General features: G+C 41.2%; 1 protein-coding gene across 1 annotated transcript in view; it reads right to left on the reverse strand.

Annotated features, from left to right (window-relative positions):
* The window catches only part of LOC115545825 (AP2-associated protein kinase 1-like), a 30877-nt gene extending 23331 nt beyond the window's left edge, over positions 1 to 7546 (reverse strand). The window contains 2 exon segments of the mRNA XM_030359270.1: positions 1915 to 2033; positions 6815 to 7546. Coding sequence (XP_030215130.1) covers positions 1915 to 2033; positions 6815 to 6974 — 279 coding nt within the window. The 5' untranslated portion in view covers positions 6975 to 7546.
* Between the last annotated feature and the right edge of the window lie 10917 nt (positions 7547 to 18463).

Genomic DNA, 18463 nt, shown 5'->3' on the forward strand with positions numbered 1-18463 from the left:
AGATTAGATAGAAATTCCTGTTTGAAGTTTATCTTTTACTGTGCAGCATTTTACAGATTTTCTGTATCATTATAGATGAGGGTATTTGAAATTGATAAGTCAATTGTATAAGTCAGATTTCTCCATTGGCTAAGGATGTTGAATAATGGTATTGATTTTTGTTTGGTTGCTTCGTGGGTCGTCTCCAGGGACAATGAATACAGCTACACTGTATTTCTTTTGTATACCAGCATTCCACCAAAAAGGGAACCAACCTCAAAAACTAAAATCTCCAAAACATTGGTGTATTAAGGAACGCTCTGAATGCACAGCCACTTATCATAATCCCCCTAAACCACAAACTGCCCTTCGTTTCACTATTCTGCATTTGATTATTACATAGTAAATATCAGATATTCTGGTGAAGCGGTGTGTGTCGCAACACCGCAAATTATGATGCTTTTACCCAAGGGTGGTACTAAAAGGTATCCCAGACAGGTCTGAGCCACAGGAACACAGCCCCACACCTTCCCACAACTCTCAACACAAAGACTTGTTTTGAAATGCTTTTGTCTGTTGCTTACTGTAGAAGAGGAAAGGGTTCATTTGTCTGTTGCTTACTGTAGAAGAGGAAAGGGTTCATTCTGAGGCAGCAATCCTTATTCTCAATCGATTATGCACTAATTCAATCACTTATATTTTTATATTCCATATCTGCTGGATGATGCCACTAAACTCTACACCCTGCGCCCTTAACGCAGGTTATTGCCGTTGTAAATCAAGCTGCAGGGTGACATTTTACGACGCGCCTGATTGCAGTCGAGTCAGATAGCGAATATGTTCCCCAGAACACCGGTTGAACTTTGAGGTAAAGGGGCAACGGTGCTGCCAGTTCTCGAGCTTTGCAAGTTTGGATGTAGAAAATCAACTGAAGAGACTTGGCAACAAAGATCGCTGCCCTCTGTTTTCTTCTCTTATCGATCTGCTTACAAGGCGAGCAGCGGTTAATTCAAACTCAGTACAGAAAGGTAAGCCATGAGTAGGGCTGACCGCTGCTGGTTGGTAGATCGATTGGTTTGTCAATATGCTCCCGTCGACCTAATTGGTCAAACAAACGCTTGTATTACTTGCATAAGGAGAAAAACGCTTCTGAACCCATACATTTTTGAATATTTCTATATATTTTTATCCATAGTGCATGGCTTTCTTTTATGATTTATACATCGGCACAACATTTTCTCTGAGAGACGAAAAAGTAAACGTTTAACCAAACAACCATTTGTGATGATACTACTAAGCGCAGCAACGGCTAGCGAACACCCCTGGTCAGTAGCGGTGCTACATCACTGCTAAAGCCTACAGCTTGTTCCTGGTTCCTTTCATTGTAATATCCTCAATTAATTGCATTGCATTAGAATTGAATGGAGCAGTGGAAGCCCCGCTGATGCTGGGATGGATTAAACGGGTGATATTATGCACCCAGATGTGAGTGTGACTAGCCCTTGAAGCCATTTGAAAATCTGCCTTTTCCTGTGTTTTAGTGACATCACAAGTGGGCCTCCTAAATGTAAAGACAGATTTTCGAACCGCTTGTAATGGCTAATCTCACTCACATCGGCTGACATGATATCACCCCTTTAATGACAAGTGCCGAGACAGATTGTGCTCCCGGTGTGATCCAAAGAGCCGGACCACACCCCAAGGAGATAATCATGACATCGTTAGCGAGCCACACATAGCTAATATATCGTGATTACTGTTTTGGTCCTAATCCACTCTGACACTCTTCAGGACGAAGAAACTAGTGGAGCAATCTCAAAATGAATAGAGTGACTTCAGCTAGAGATGTGTGACTCGGTCTACATGGATGACTGAAGAACCAAGTCACACCTCATCTAGTACTGAGACTGCATGAGTACGAGACTGCATACGCACCATAATCTGGATCTCCAGGTTGCAGATCTGCAGGTCGTGTTCGTTGTTGACGTACATCCGCTTGAGGGCACATCGTACCCCCTGGTGTGTGCGCACCAGGAAAACGATAGCGAAACCACCTGCAGGGAAACAAAACATAAAGCATGAATACATAGGATTCACTAGAGATCAGCAGGGATCCAATCAGGGCGCCCCTGCTTCCTACACCTCAGTACTGCGGTTTAAATAACTATTTTGGGCGAGTAGGTGTCATTTGTCAAATGTTCCGGCACTAAGATTAATAGTGCTGTTTAAATGTTCCTCTAGCCAGATCTTCTAGTATCCTGATACGGCCAAGAGGTTTTACATAAAAAAGGATGTTAAGGTTTAAATAAGGGGACACAATCTTTGGCGTTGACAGGAAATTGCAAGGCGGTTAAATGTTCAATTGAAGACCGACTGAATGTAACTTGAATGTCAGTTTGACATTCAAGGACTTGTTTTAATTAAAGCCCTTGACAAGTCTGCAGCATTTATATGCATGCCTAAGTGGTTTGATGTTTTATGGAAGGCATTCCCTTCTGGGACATCATTCTGAATCTGAATCACATTCTGATGCATTCCAGTGATAAGCAACAAACAAGGTACCTCTTGCTGGGATTTCACCCTTCGTCATTCAGACGGGATAGGGCAGGCTATTGATAAGACCAAGGAATGACGTTGTGCGTCCTCCAAGCAAAGATATTTACTTCATTAAGACAAAACCGGCACCAAATACGCACATCATCTCATTCACAGCAAAACATTTAAACTAATCACATGGCAAGCATGACGTTTAAGCAGGGGAGGAACACCACGATGGAATGTGTTCTGAGGAAAGAGGATGTGCAAATCAAACTAGGATCCATCTATAGTTGAGTCAGCGGAGAAATGGCAGGAATTAATTATAATACTGACACAATGCTTTGACTGATCTATCATGTCCTCTCTGGTGACTCGGTTTAGAGCACTAAAGGAAGCCGTTATTTCCTGCACCACACGTTAGAACCAACTGCGTAAAAAGATATCTCTGTGACTTTATTTTTGACATTCTCTTATTCTAATCCCTCTATATGACTTGACAATATTGACCATATTCTAAAGAATCCATTACAATTCTTGCCCTTTAAATTGCTGGCTAAAAGGTTTAACTAAAAGTGTTTAGGACTGGGACTCCAACGTCACCAGGATAAGGAGCATCAACGCATGGTCCTACTAGGGATCAAGTGACAGCTAGCATTCCACTATACGAACAAAACAACTACAATATGTTTCAAAACATACTACACAGATAGCTTATTATACAACAGATCATCAGATACAACAGATGGGTTCATATTACACGGTGTGACTTGCAGCTCAATGACCCTTTCAAGTAGAAATAAATGCTGCCAATAGCTATATCCATCGAAATGTAAAGCCCTTATCCAGTCTCCTTCACTGCCTCACAGAGCAGCACTGCCATCGACTTCTCCAGGATGCATTCTGAATGCAAATAGTGCAAATGTGCTTGTCGTGACGCTGTCTGTTTGCTGATCTGGTGGAGCCCGTCTTATGAGTGAGCTGTGGGGAACAGAGTGGCCTGAACAGGGTGCAGCAGCAGGCTTCAGAGAACAGACAACACTTAATAAAGTTGAATACCCATGAGCTTGCATTCAATGTCTCTATGAAGACAGATCTGAATTACGCACATGGCTATAAATGTGATGTCAAGTAGGGGTATACGGTATAAATGGTATAGAAAGTACGCCGGTGTGAATTTGTGCTGCTGTATGGATTTTGACGTTACCGTGAGACCGGTAGAAAGTGTTGTGTGTAATGTGTTGCAAAGTAAGTAACACCTATGTAAATACTTCTTCATGTAAAAAGAAAAGCTACGCGCAACTGAAAATGTGGAAATGAAACGTAGTTCCTTTTTCAATATGGTGCAACATTACTTTTCCCAGGGACAGATTTGACAACGATACTGCCTTCTCAGGCAGTATGTTACTGCGCAATAGTCCCTCCACAAGATCTTATGTCACACCATACGAGACAGACGCTGGTAGCGTGAAGCTGTCACTGCATCTCTTCCACAGACATCGTTTCCGCAGGTATTTTCCGAAGCCAGTCCTTACGACCAAAAAATCCAGCGGTGAAACGAGATAACAATCGCTGTCACTGTTTACCTGTGTAAGGACATGGTTCCCTTTCAAAATGTCGATAGAAAGGGCTTTAAAGATGGTCAAAACACTCGATCCCAGGTATGCGTTACCTGCCCGCACACTCCTCAGCCGAATTGAGATGCCAAAACTATACGGCAAGGTCCGCGAGCAGGTAGAGAAAGAGATCCTATTAAACATTATTGATTTTCAGTGATGGAAGTACCTTGAGAAAAGATTCTGCATTTTTTTTTTTTCATGCAGTTTTGCTGCCTAGGCAAAACTGCTAACTGAAGCAACTAACTTCAGAAGCATTTATATCGAAATTAGAAGATACAATTAACATACCATCTATGCCTCAAATCCTACTTTGGTATACATTTTAGTTCATACCGTGCAGCCTTAATGTCAACTCATCAAGACTTGTGTTCACAAGCAGGGAACATTCCTGACGTTTCTTGCAAATTAACGAGTACCTAAAGCATACAGGCGAATGCTTCTGAATTACAGTATAGATAGCCAGTCACATTTCATAAATACAACACGGAATAAGGGTGAGACCTTGATAGAACACACATAGTGCTCTCACCCAAGGCACCTACTACTGACTCACATGACCAACCTGAAGAAGGCTACAAGGAGGACAGACCTTGGTGGAAGATTAGATTCTTAAGCACCATCTAGCAGTGGTCAACTCCCTCACGGTGTGAAGAGCAGTAAGTAGCTCCACAAATAGCTCTGCACCTCTATGATGTAACCTCCTGTCAGGTTAATGCGACTGGCTGAGAGAACGAAGAGCCACTGAGTATAAACACAGACACACACAAGGTAACTCCTGAGGGCAGCACTTGGAAGGGCACCGATGCTACGTTCAAACGTGGCACACAGAAACACACAGAAACACACACAAGGCATTGAGTGGTCTAGGTTTTGAATTCCTTTTTTTCCCATGGGTTACTCAATTGTTTATATAGACTCTAAATCCTTTGTCGTTTCTAGTGATACACATAAAGGACGTTTTGTACAGCTTTTCTTACTATAGCCTCCACCATTTGAACAAGTTTAAAGAGCAAAACCTATCTCTTTAGACCAGGCAACTAGGGCGGCACCGTTGTTACAAGAGCGTTAACACGGATCCTGAGATTACATTACCTCCTGTAACTCTACACAGCATCAAATAAAATAAAAGCCTGACTTATACTTACAGAAGCTTTTAGTATGGATAGGCTAGACCCATAGAAAGGGCCGATAGACTCAATATCATCTGAGGACTCTAAATTAAACAAAAAACATGCAGCTAGCAGCTGTATGGGAATGAGTCAAACACAGCTCATAGATCAACATGGTAATCTCTACCAAACACACAAAGACTAAATAACCATATTTCCAAAGGATTGTAACAGCTGTGATTTTGGCGGCCAAAGAATTTCAGCCTAAAACAAGGGAAAGTGTATAACAACCATGGAATGAGCCCCGAGAATGGGAAGTCATTCAGTTTAACACTATCTAACTCATATTTATTTCCCAAATTATTCAAGTTTAGAGGAATCAACACTTAAATGTTGATACCAAAATCTGTTAAAATCACTAATAACAGATTTTATTAGTGATTAGGGTTATAACGTGCTTCCATTAAATCAATGTCTCAACGATCAGAGTGAAAACACTTTTAGGATTATAGTAACAGTCTCCCTGCCAATGGGGCACACCAGAGATTAATGAATGGAATCGTTTCTGATCTGTTGGCTGGAATAAACAAAAATTGGATACCCCTCTCAGATCATGGTATGGTGAAACAGGTGCCCATCCATAGTGATCAATTAATCACCCTTTCTCCATTCATTATTTAGAAACGGGCAGTCAAGGCCAACAGAGCCCGAGTACGCATGTTGGAGAAGTGAACGGGGTTTCAGAATGACTAGGATTGAGTTGTAGTACATTTGAGCTGGGAACAGTTAGTGTCGATACCATTTACTTTGTTCATCATTGAGCAGATGCTGTTATTGAAAGCGACTTGCCAGTGAACTCAGATATGTCAATAAAAGGCATTGCTCCGAGTCCTAGACATACAAATAGGCTGCAGAAATTGGGGTCCAAACGTAGAACCTTATAATCTTCATACCTTCAGACTGGGGGTCTTAACAACCTAGCCCACGCCCCTCAATATAGAGTCGGTTACCAGCTAATTTGATAACTGGTAATAAGCGGGTAGAGCAAATAATAAAAAAAAACTTTCTTTCTCTCCAGGTTTTTGCTTTTCAGTTGAAGAGCATGAATCAAAATAGGAGGATCCAATTCTGGTCGTAAACAATGGCTAATCAGAAGGGGTTCCGACCCTGTGTTGACATGATCGAACTGCAACGCAAAGCATTCACATCTCTGATGGATAGTTGAAGTTATTGGCATGATTCACTACGTTTTTTAATCCGTCACGTAGTTATCAGTAAGCCTGTTAAAGTCTTGGATGTTAATGAGAAGCATATCACGAACATTGAACATGTCTATGAACAGTTCAAGGGTTAGGATACAGTACAAAACAAAGGAGGACCACTGTCCAAATGGGTCGTCATGACAAGGCTCGTCTTCAGCTCCTTATCCTCTAATCCTTGATCACAAATCAACACCTTTACACTTCTGACTCATATGATTATCTAAGTTAATACTTGGACAGTAGGGAGACCTCGAGGTCAGGGCCTTAGATGTGTCCTGATGAGATGTGGTTGTTTGTGTGCGTAATTCACCTTCAGCGATGGTCTCCTCCACGGTCACCTGATAGCGTCCGATGTTGAAGACCCGTCCGATGAAGCCTCCTCCACCGCCGGAGCCGAGGCCCCCCGCCGGGGCTCCGGGACCAGGCCCGGAGCCCACCAGCTCCCGACGCGAGTCGAAGAACTTCTTCATGTTGTCCGACGTGTGGTCGACACTCAGTTGAGAAGCCCGATGAAACCGATCAATAGTCGATACAAGCGATTGTTTCCAAACCCCGGTGACGTCAGCGGGTGGCTACGACAAGGCTTTAAATAATGAATGAAAGCAGGTAGCTAGACCCCAGCTAAAGCTAACCGGACCTCAGAGTATCACCAAACCCCGGTTGAGACGTGATCTAACTCATGATTACAAAGAAAGCGTCGGGGCAGTTCAAGTAATACACACATTTACTACAGACAGGATCATATCCATGCGGAAGTGTCCGGGCTAAAGCGACGGGCGGACCAGTTAGCCAGTCTGAGCTAAACTGGTTTGGCTGCTAGCTAACCGAGATGACAGCTGTCACTCACTCCCTCACAGCGTTCCGGTTATCTGATGGTCCCTGCTGATTGACATACATATCCGCCGTCTGGACCCACATCAAACGCTACTTATGGCATCGCTCTTTAATTCATTAACGTGGCTAAACGAGGCCACTCTGCCAGCCCCGAAGCGTCCTGCAGTGGCGGTGCAGCAGCGCTGGTCGCTTCCTGATTGGTCGGCTCGTGAATGGTCGGCTGCGGTGGAGCAGCGGAGAGTCGGCACGTGATTGGTCGGCTCGTGATTGGACGGCTCGTGATTGGTCCGCTGCAAAGCGGTACCTGTGGTCCGCCCCCTGCTCCTCCACCGCGGCTGGTGGATGTATGTCACACTAGTCCTTTTACTTCAGTGGACGAAGTCTTGTTTAGTCAGCTGTTTAATGGATATACAAAATCAACAAAAACCTGAAATGTTTTTGTTTTTTTTATGTGAATTGGGAAATTGGGATCATCAATCATCATTCATGAATTAGATTAAATACTAATTATTTTCTAGAGGAGAACTCAACTAAAGGCTCAACATCTGTAAATTCCTTGTTTGTCAATGTCGGCCTATGCAAAGGAAAAACACCGTGAAATGCAAATTGCAAGTAATTTCTAAATAAAAACAGTAATTCAGTTACGTCCAGTAAAATATTCTGCTCAAAGAACATATATGCAATATATCAATGCATATATATGCCAATTTCTTGTCGTGATAGAGACATATTCCTCCGCCCAATGGTGTACCAGTTGCTTTGATAAACTTATTACCAGTTTATTTGGCCATTTGATGTTCTTTATTGTGTTTCCATCAATGGGAGTTAAGCATAATAATTATGCTTAACTTTTAGATAATAATATAAAAAACTACAATACTGTAGCCACAACCATTCAACTGATTTGTGTTACATTTTACGATTAAGAATTGTATTTATTATTTAATTGATGACATTTTATGACCTTTCCGTTGCAAAGAATGTTTATACATTTGTAAAAAATTGAATACATTCAGCACAAGGGAAAGAACTCCAACTCTGAAATAGGTGAACAGTGACCAGTGAACAGTGACACATGGAGGAACTGGCCTTCCCAAATTGTAGGAATAAGTTCCGAACTTTCAGGTTATCAAAGTTCTAGTAGATAAACATGCTTCATGTACGGTTGGACACATTTCTGATAAATGTTTAAAGCGAATCCTATCCCAGACTTCCAACAAATTCCGACATAATCACGCATATGCTCTAGTCACACATTTACATGGTTTTAAATGAACTTTATTGTCCATGAAATATGGTCTATATTATTGTTGTCATTGTTACAGTGCTTTGTTTGTTGTTTTGGTATTGTAATCAAATGTTATGTTATAATATAGTTTATACAAGTACATCATGCATACTGCATACACATATTTGACAAATAAACATTGATTTGGTCTAAGGGCAAGCTGCTTAAAATAAAGGCATTAGATGGCTGTCTATCAGGGGTGGACTGGGAGAAAAATTCAGCCCTGGCATTTTCTCTCCAGACCAGCCCACTACATTATTAGCACTAGGGGTGGGAGGAGACGAACGGGAATAATAGTACAGTTTTTTGTTTTTCAAGTTTGTGTTTCTTGTGCTGCTGACAAGAAAGGTGTGAAACCCGAACAGGAAGTTAACAGACAACCTGTGGTTGCTGCATCTCCACCCGCCATATCTACTACAAAACCCTTGTTAAATATCACACATGATCCAACGCTAAATCCTCTCTTGCAGTTATTAGTCTGTGACTGTGAAAATCGTTTGGTGTAAGCCCAGCATTAGTTAAAACCAGACTCGGACAATAATAACAAAATCTCCTGACAAATAATCTAAATAGAAACATATTACAGACAGTAACATCATTAGAGCTGAAACCAATTTGTTTTAACGGTGACTCAGTCATTATGAAACCATAAATAGAGAATTGAATTTTTTTTCTCATATACTTCTCATATTCTCATACACGTGTATGTGCACATGTATGTATACATGTGCACATACATGTATATGAGAATGCATATCTATTCAGACCTGTAATTCGGCCTACCTGCATAACTGTTAATTTAACTTAAAAGATATGCAAATGTTTGAAATTAAAATCTATGTGAAAATCTTCAACCAGGAAATAATCATAATCAAACCTTTTGTTTCAATCTGAGGCAAAACAAGTTGCATAATAAACTCACAAAGTCAAGAGAAGCTCTCTCTCTCTCTCTCTCTCTCTCTCTCTCTCTCTCTCTCTCTCTCTCTCTCTCTCTCTCTCTCTCTCTCTCTCTCTCTCTCTCTCTCTCTCTCTCTCTCTCTCTCTCTCTCTCTCTCTCTCTCTCTCTCTCTCTCTCTCTCAGAATAACTTCTAGCAGGTGAGGAAAACCTGTTTGACAGGAGATGATGGTAGCAGAGAATATAAAGAGACATTTATGAATAACCAATTGTCATTTTATCACACATATAGTATGTTTCTTCACATAAACCTTTAAACATACACATATTGCATTCCTCTCGAAATAGTCATCACCTCAGTAAACAATAAATGAATTGAAAGATTACAATAAATTCAATGGCAAATATTGCAAATTAACTAATTATTTCCAATAGGTTTACTTGTATTTTGTGCTAAAATTCAAAGTGTCACATCTGTATTTACAATACAGCTTGATTCTGCATCTCTATTTACAGCTCATTATTAGTCCATGTCAATGTTTACTGTTGCTATGGCAACAAGGGACTGCTGACGTTAGCAGCTGTTAGCTAGCTTAGCCAAATCATCTGAACAATAATAACCAATAATATCACAATTCGGCCTATTTAAACAAAATCAACCACAACTACCAACAGTCACAGCCCTTCAACTCTGGGAAAATTGAAAAAATTGAATACATTCAGCACAAGGGAAAGAACTCCAACTCTGAAATAGGTGAACAGTGACCAGTGAACAGTGACACATGGAGGAACTGGCCTTCCCAAATTGTAGGAATAAGTTCCGAACTTTCAGGTTATCAAAGTTCTAGTAGATAAACATGCTTCATGTACGGTTGGACACATTTCTGATAAATGTTTAAAACGAATCCTATCCCAGACTTCCAACAAATTCCGACATAATCACGCATATGCTCTAGTCACACATTTACATGGTTTTAAATGAACTTTATTGTCCATGAAATATGGTCTATATTATTGTTGTCATTGTTACAGTGCTTTGTTTGTTGTTTTGGTATTGTAATCAAATGTTATGTTATAATATAGTTTATACAAGTACATCATGCATACTGCATACACATATTTGACAAATAAACATTGATTTGGTCTAAGGGCAAGCTGCTTAAAATAAAGGCATTAGATGGCTGTCTATCAGGGGTGGACTGGGAGAAAAATTCAGCCCTGGCATTTTCTCTCCAGACCAGCCCACTACATTATTAGCACTAGGGGTGGGAGGAGACGAACGGGAAGAACCTATATCCGAATAATAGTACAGTTTTTTGTTTTTCAAGTTTGTGTTTCTTGTGCTGCTGACAAGAAAGGTGTGAAACCCGAACAGGAAGTTAACAGACAACCTGTGGTTGCTGCATCTCCACCCGCCATATCTACTACAAAACCCTTGTTAAATATCACACATGATCCAACGCTAAATCCTCTCTTGCAGTTATTAGTCTGTGACTGTGAAAATCGTTTGGTGTAAGCCCAGCATTAGTTAAAACCAGACTCGGACAATAATAACAAAATCTCCTGACAAATAATCTAAATAGAAACATATTACAGACAGTAACATCATTAGAGCTGAAACCAATTTGTTTTAACGGTGACTCAGTCATTATGAAACCATAAATAGAGAATTGAATTTTTTTTCTCATATACTTCTCATATTCTCATACACGTGTATGTGCACATGTATGTATACATGTGCACATACATGTATATGAGAATGCATATCTATTCAGACCTGTAATTCGGCCTACCTGCATAACTGTTAATTTAACTTAAAAGATATGCAAATGTTTGAAATTAAAATCTATGTGAAAATCTTCAACCAGGAAATAATCATAATCAAACCTTTTGTTTCAATCTGAGGCAAAACAAGTTGCATAATAAACTCACAAAGTCAAGAGAAGCTCTCTCTCTCTCTCTCTCTCTCTCTCTCTCTCTCTCTCTCTCTCTCTCTCTCTCTCTCTCTCTCTCTCATAGAATAACTTCTAGCAGGTGAGGAAAACCTGTTTGACAGGAGATGATGGTAGCAGAGAATATAAAGAGACATTTATGAATAACCAATTGTCATTTTATCACACATATAGTATGTTTCTTCACATAAACCTTTAAACATACACATATTGCATTCCTCTCGAAATAGTCATCACCTCAGTAAACAATAAATGAATTGAAAGATTACAATAAATTCAATGGCAAATATTGCAAATTAAACTAATTATTTCCAATAGGTTTACTTGTATTTTGTGCTAAAATTCAAAGTGTCACATCTGTATTTACAATACAGCTTGATTCTGCATCTCTATTTACAGCTCATTATTAGTCCATGTCAATGTTTACTGTTGCTATGGCAACAAGGGACTGCTGACGTTAGCAGCTGTTAGCTAGCTTAGCCAAATCATCTGAACAATAATAACCAATAATATCACAATTCGGCCTATTTAAACAAAATCAACCACAACTACCAACAGTCACAGCCCTTCAACTCTGGGCTAATATGTTGTCACAAGTATGCAGTTAATTAGGTCACATCACATTCAATGTAAAAACGTTTTCTACTTGGTTTTGGACATGTCTCAAAATGTAGCCTAGGCTAACGTTACTTAGCATATATGCCTCCACTCGCTCGTCTCCTGGCGCAGCAGCACCTGCTGGGGTGTGGACCCTGGCACCAAATAGGTCTGTCAATTTTGAACATTTAACTTCCATCTCCAGAGGCTTAAGTCGCCGTTTTTCAGCACCACCCGGGCGTTTTCAGCTCCGTACCGGCTCCCGGCTCCGGACCATGCCATGAGGTCCCGCCAACCCTGGTTTGTGTTGTGATTGACAGCACTGTCAGGGCTCTCTGAGCCAGTCAGCCCATGATTGATTGACAATGACAAACATAGACCAATAATATGCGTCGATGCTGGCAAACCACTGCTAGCTCTCTGTAGCCCATTGGCCGGCCCAATTGGAGGGAATTTAGAGAGAGAGGAACATAGCGGACCGGACCGGCCCACATTGGGTCAACGGCCCACCGGGACGATGCCCGGTATGCCAGATGGCCAGTCCACCCCTGCTGTCTATTCACTTTCAGGTATACGTGGTTTGTAGTAGACCTCACAACGGGACTCAAGTAGCAGGGACTTGCCTCTATGTTCCCAACAAGTCAGGTAGATAAGATCACACACACACACACACACACACACAACACACACACACACACACACACACACACACACACACACACACACACACACCACACACACACACACACACACACACTCACACACACACACACACACACACACACACACACACACACACACACACACACACACACACACACACACCACACAGCATTTTTTAACCTGGATTGTACACAGTAATATACATTCAATACAAGTATAGTAAATTAACTAGTTTTTCTGATCAAAACAAGTTATCTTTTGTCTTGTACTAGCTTAAATCGTCCTTTAGGGGTCAGTATTTCATCATTCATTGGGCTGTACGCCGAAATCCTCATGCCTCACAGTAAGATGGGCAGTGTGTGGACCCTATGGTGCACTCGTCTTGCACCATGTTTATGATATATAATCATAGAAAAAAACGGAGTTATAAATGATGGATGTTTGTCATAAAATCATCCTGCTCACCATCAATACATTATCTGTCTCCAACTGCTAATCTGGACTTGCCTGCCCCAACCACATCCTGCTAGGTGCAGTGGAGCCGTGGCCTGTCTGGACATGTCAGCGATCTGGTATGGTGCAGATACAATTTAATAAAATAGAAGCAAACACAGAGGAACTGTTTTCATATTGTAAATATTTGCAACACACATATCATCCCTCTACTTAAGTAGGCTACATGTCTAGGAATGTGTGGTAATATATATATATATATATATATATATATATATATATATATATATATATATATATATATATGTGTGTGTTTGCAAACATGTTGTCATACAGAAATTAATGAACCTTCCAAGTGAATGGGGTATGCAGTTGTTAGTGTTTAGTAATGAATGCCAAGCCAAGTGACTGATATGTCGCACAGTATAAACACTGTTCTTAGTTTGTGTGGTCGTCTGCAGAAAAATCACCTATCTTCTATTTTTAGGGTTTGAAATCATCTGAGGGTCCCGGGAGAAAGCATAATCATGCATACCTACATTCCTATATAATTACACCTTGTAATATATTATTAAGATGTAGCCTACAATGTTCCCTGTTCAAACAGTACAAATGTCATCCATTTGTATATGTGCTTCTGACATTTCTGACTGAGCATAGCCATATTAACATGAGAACATTGACATTTCTTGCCGGAATGGAAGGAGAACACAATGAAGGACAATTGATATTGAATGATGAATCAAGATTAATCAAATCAAACCAATGCACATTATACATTTCCTTGGCGGACCAAACACACACGCAAACACACACAAGCTTGTATTTATTATTTAATTCACCTTAATCTGTCACAAACATCTTCTTGCAACATCAGATCATAGTCTTCAAACCTATTATTGTGTTCTCAAACTCAGCAATACTGAGTGTGAAAATCCATTTATTTTCAATTTATCTTTAAATCATTTTTGATCCAACTTTTCAAAAGGGGACAGACACATCATTTTGAAATATTTGCATCATCATAAGATGAAGCAAATATCTGCTTCATCATAAGATGCTTCATGAAGATGGTAAAGACTAGAACTGTTCATGTTTAGAGGAGGGGACTGCACTGTAAGAGGTTTCCTCTCCCTAGCCAGTGAGCTCTTGTGACCAGGACGTACTCCGGATCAGCAGAGTATCAGCCTGACCAATTTTCCATTGCCCGCATTCCTCTGCAAGTTGTTTTAAAGTTTTTCCGGACACTATGCGTTGTAAGCGGAAAATTTTGAACAAAATCCCCAAACCAAATTTGCAGACATCCCTGAAAATTTTCATTTTGTGTTTGATGAACAGTAGACTACTGTGATGCTCAGCACGTGGCAGACGGATCGATCAATAAGCCTGCACTCATTACTGCCATGTCTTCAGACACTGTGCAAGCTAGGATGAATTTTTAAGAGAAGGCATATTTAGATTGCCTCAGGTTATGCTCTGAGTCTTCTGTGGCAGCTGAAAGGGTTGGTGTGTGTGTGTGTGTGTGTGTGTGTGTGTGTGTGTGTGTGTGTGTGTGTGTGTTGTGTGTGTGTGTGTGTGTGTGTGTGTGTGTGTTGTGTGTGTGTGTGGTGTGTGTAGTGTGTGTGTGTGTGTGTGTGTTGGCATCCCGCCCCAGCCTCGGCCCGGACCAGCCCGAGGGTTGGTCCTGGACGGCGTGTACCGCCGTCACCCACCAGACGGCGACCGAGAGCAGCCCTTTCGCCTCCCCAATCAGCGTGATTGGGGGACACCTGGCCGAAAGCCGAGGAGGCAGTATAAAAGGACTGACATTTGGACAGCACGGCACGCACGGGAGAGCTAGGAAGAAGGAAGCGCTAGGGTCCACGAGCAGCTAGAGGCCCACGTAGGCCCTAGAGACCGCGAGTGCCCTGGTTGATTGAAGTTATATATAATAAATGCCTTGAATGGCTTTAACCTTGGATAAACGCGTCGTTTGTACCGGTAACCCGGCTCATTCAAGGAGCGGGTTGCCACAGTGTGTGTTTGTATGTGTGCATGTGTGGGGTAAGAATTATCTTCTTATTAACTCTCTTTATAAAAACAATAAAACATAATAATAATGTTATATATAATTTGCATTCATTTTCATGAATAGAAGTTAATAATTTGTCCGTAAATAAAGGGTGTTTAATTTGGAAATATAATTATAACATTTGTTATCGGAAATTACCACAGGGAAATTAATTCTGCAGCAAACTCCTATAACATAGCAAGGAGCTCGCAAACCATAATTATCTTGTTTGAGTTGATTGGCTCTAACGTTGCATAAGAGGGCTACTGTAATGTCAAATTGAATCAAGGGTACTTCATTCATTAATAATTAAGTTAATTGGTCATAGACTTGCTTGACTCATGTTTTGGAGCAAACAGGCAGACAATAGAACAGCAATGAGCCGTCTGGTTTTGATTCAATGTTTTTTTGATATAATATGCCCCAGGGTTGTTTCAGTGTATCTGGGGATATTGTTATTGTCAGGATTCTTCTTATTTTTTTTACTTTGGAGGGGCCATATTTCAGTGGTGAACTGATAAAAGAAATTCAATTTCTCCACAATATTTGTATCTAAAGAGCAGGGTGGCAATATGTTTGGTCCCGGAATTCCGATACAGCGCTAGAATTCCTATTCAAAGTTAAACGCTCGGCATATCGTTCCGATGGATTTTAAATTCTGAAACTTGGTGTATACATGACGTATTTAGCATCCTTAGCGTTTTTGCCGTTTTGACCCATAATGTTTGTCATGGTTTGTTTTCTATACAGGGACATTTTGGGAAAAATATTTCAATATTAAATTAGTCACAATCAAACCAGAGAAGTGGTCAGGGACTGGAGGCACAGAGACCCCCTTAACACGTTTGTAATAATCGTGTGGATAGTTCAAAAATGTCAGTGTAAGTTTTAATAAACGCTAAGAACAGGGAGGACCCATCCCTTAACATGTGGAAAAAGGTTCGTTGATATCTCATTCCATTACGTCTCAGTGTCATTTAACGAGTAGTTGCTCTTAAGGGTAATGCACCACTTCGCCAGCAGGGGGCACAAAATAACACATAAACTGCATCGACTATTAAACAAGTGTGCGTTTGTTTGTTTCTGTCTCTGTTCGTATATTCATGCCTTTGTGTGTGTCTCTCTCTCTCTCTCTGTGTGTGTGTGTGTGTGTGTGTGTGTGTGTGTGTGTGTGTGTGGTGTGTGTGTGTGTGTGTGTGTGTGTGCGCGCTATATCGTATGAGTTAAAAAATAGTGCTGAAGATCAAAGGCGGAGGCATAGTTGCATCTTGGAGTAATGAATCCACCCGTGATTCGCTAAACAGGGCGGCCGCTGAGAACGGCGGTACGCGGGCTGCGTAGGTCGTTTGCCCACTTGCAGTCCGCGCTTGTTATGTAGCTATCTTTTTACTTTTTTGGTTTGTCTTCGTTTTTTTTTTTAATAACCCCGCCGATATATCCTTCTCTATTCACGATGTGAGGCAGGGTCATAATGTACAACAGAATAATAATTGGTTCAGTAATTGGTATTCTCAGACACCCATGGCTTATCTTTCTCTTAATTGTAGCCCATTTGTTTTTAAACAATTGCTTTGCATTAAACCAAATTACCAAAGAAATGAATAAGGTCAGTCATTGCGTTTGCATGGGACAGCTAAATCGGATTAGCCTTACACCGATTTTGCTACTCGAACGGACCGTGTCAATTATCCGAATGTACATGGCCTGATCGGATAATGGCCGGAGCATGGCTGAATCCGCTACCCTAGATGGCGCTGTAGCCCTTTCAACAAGTGGTTATAGAGCAACTTCCGGTTGACCTCTACGTCCAAGCCACAACAAACAGGCGGCATACGAGAAAAATGTTTTCAGTAGATGGCTGTTAGTGTGTGATTTCTCCGACACACTACATTGTTCCAACCTCTCGGTCGTTTGCGGACTCCTCCGGCGGCGGAGCAGCGGGAGTAGTCCAGCCGGAGGAGTCTGCATATGACCGAGAGGTCGGAACAATGGAGCGTCGGAGAAATGACGATGGACCCAAAGTGAACTGACAGCTGTCCCGCATACGGCAACAATTCCTTTCGCCTCCATGTAGCGTTTCGATCTTGACTTCAGAGTCAAAGCCATAATTCCTTTCCTCCAATTCCCACCACCACCTTCTCCACCATTGCCGAGATAACCCCCACTACGAGTCTTTGTAGTGGAAGTACCAGTGAGTCGGAGAACCCGACCCAGTCTTTAAGATTCATAATATCAGAGAATATCCCCATCAGTTCGGTCGCGGCACAATGAATGAATAAAGTTCGTAAACACGTCAGAAGAAAAAAACGTTTTTGCCCGAAGTTACTACTTAACAACATCGTTGATGACCAACGTTTAGGAAAACATGTAGGCCTACTTTTAATTCAGCCTTGGGTGAAATCGAAGCATAGTGTGTACTGGATGCATGTTGATGATGATAGGGGGTTTCACTTTATAGGGGGTAATGGCATGACACCGGCTTCCTCCATCTTCTGTGTCACCTTTTTAAATAAATCGCAGTTTCTCGTTTTCCGACGGCGTCAACCATAAACATATTAAGAAATAATTATGCATGCATTTTAAAAGTCCGGTTGAGGTCTTATTCGTTTCTTTATCCAATAATGACTCTGCATGTAAACGCACTGAGTGAGTAAGGGTGTGAGTGAGTCCAGAGACATTGGGAATTTAAATCAGACTGTAACAAGATCCATGCTGCCCACCACTCAGGTGGCTGCCACAGTCCCAGCCATAGACATCATATAGGCTAACCCTATCCCTAACCCTTATAACCCTATATGATGTCTATGGTCCCAGCCACCTCGGTGCCTTCGGATTTTTAACATCACCCCCCCTGTTTGATGTAAAAAGGTTGCAGTAAATTAACCTGAATATTGTGCTCCAATGCAAGAGATCTCTGCCATATGCCTTTATATATTATGCTTTGCTTTAGCCCTCACTATTATATTACAGAAAAAATAATGCTGAAATGTTTTTTGAATGGAAAACATTTTGCAAACCCAATTTGTGACGGAAAGCCCGACATTCTCTCTCTCTGTCTCTGTCTCCCTCTCTCTCTCCGTCTCTGTCTCTCACCATCCGTCTGTCCTTTCCTCTCTGTGTGGGATGCAGCATATTACATCTGGTTCTGCTCCCCACAATAAGTCAATCAGTGCATACCTGAGCAAACATTTTGGAAAAATCAAAGTGCAACGCTAATTCTGAGTCA

Source organism: Gadus morhua, chromosome 6 (assembly GCF_902167405.1).
Source record: "Gadus morhua chromosome 6, gadMor3.0, whole genome shotgun sequence".
In the NCBI taxonomy this organism is placed as follows: domain Eukaryota; kingdom Metazoa; phylum Chordata; class Actinopteri; order Gadiformes; family Gadidae; genus Gadus; species Gadus morhua.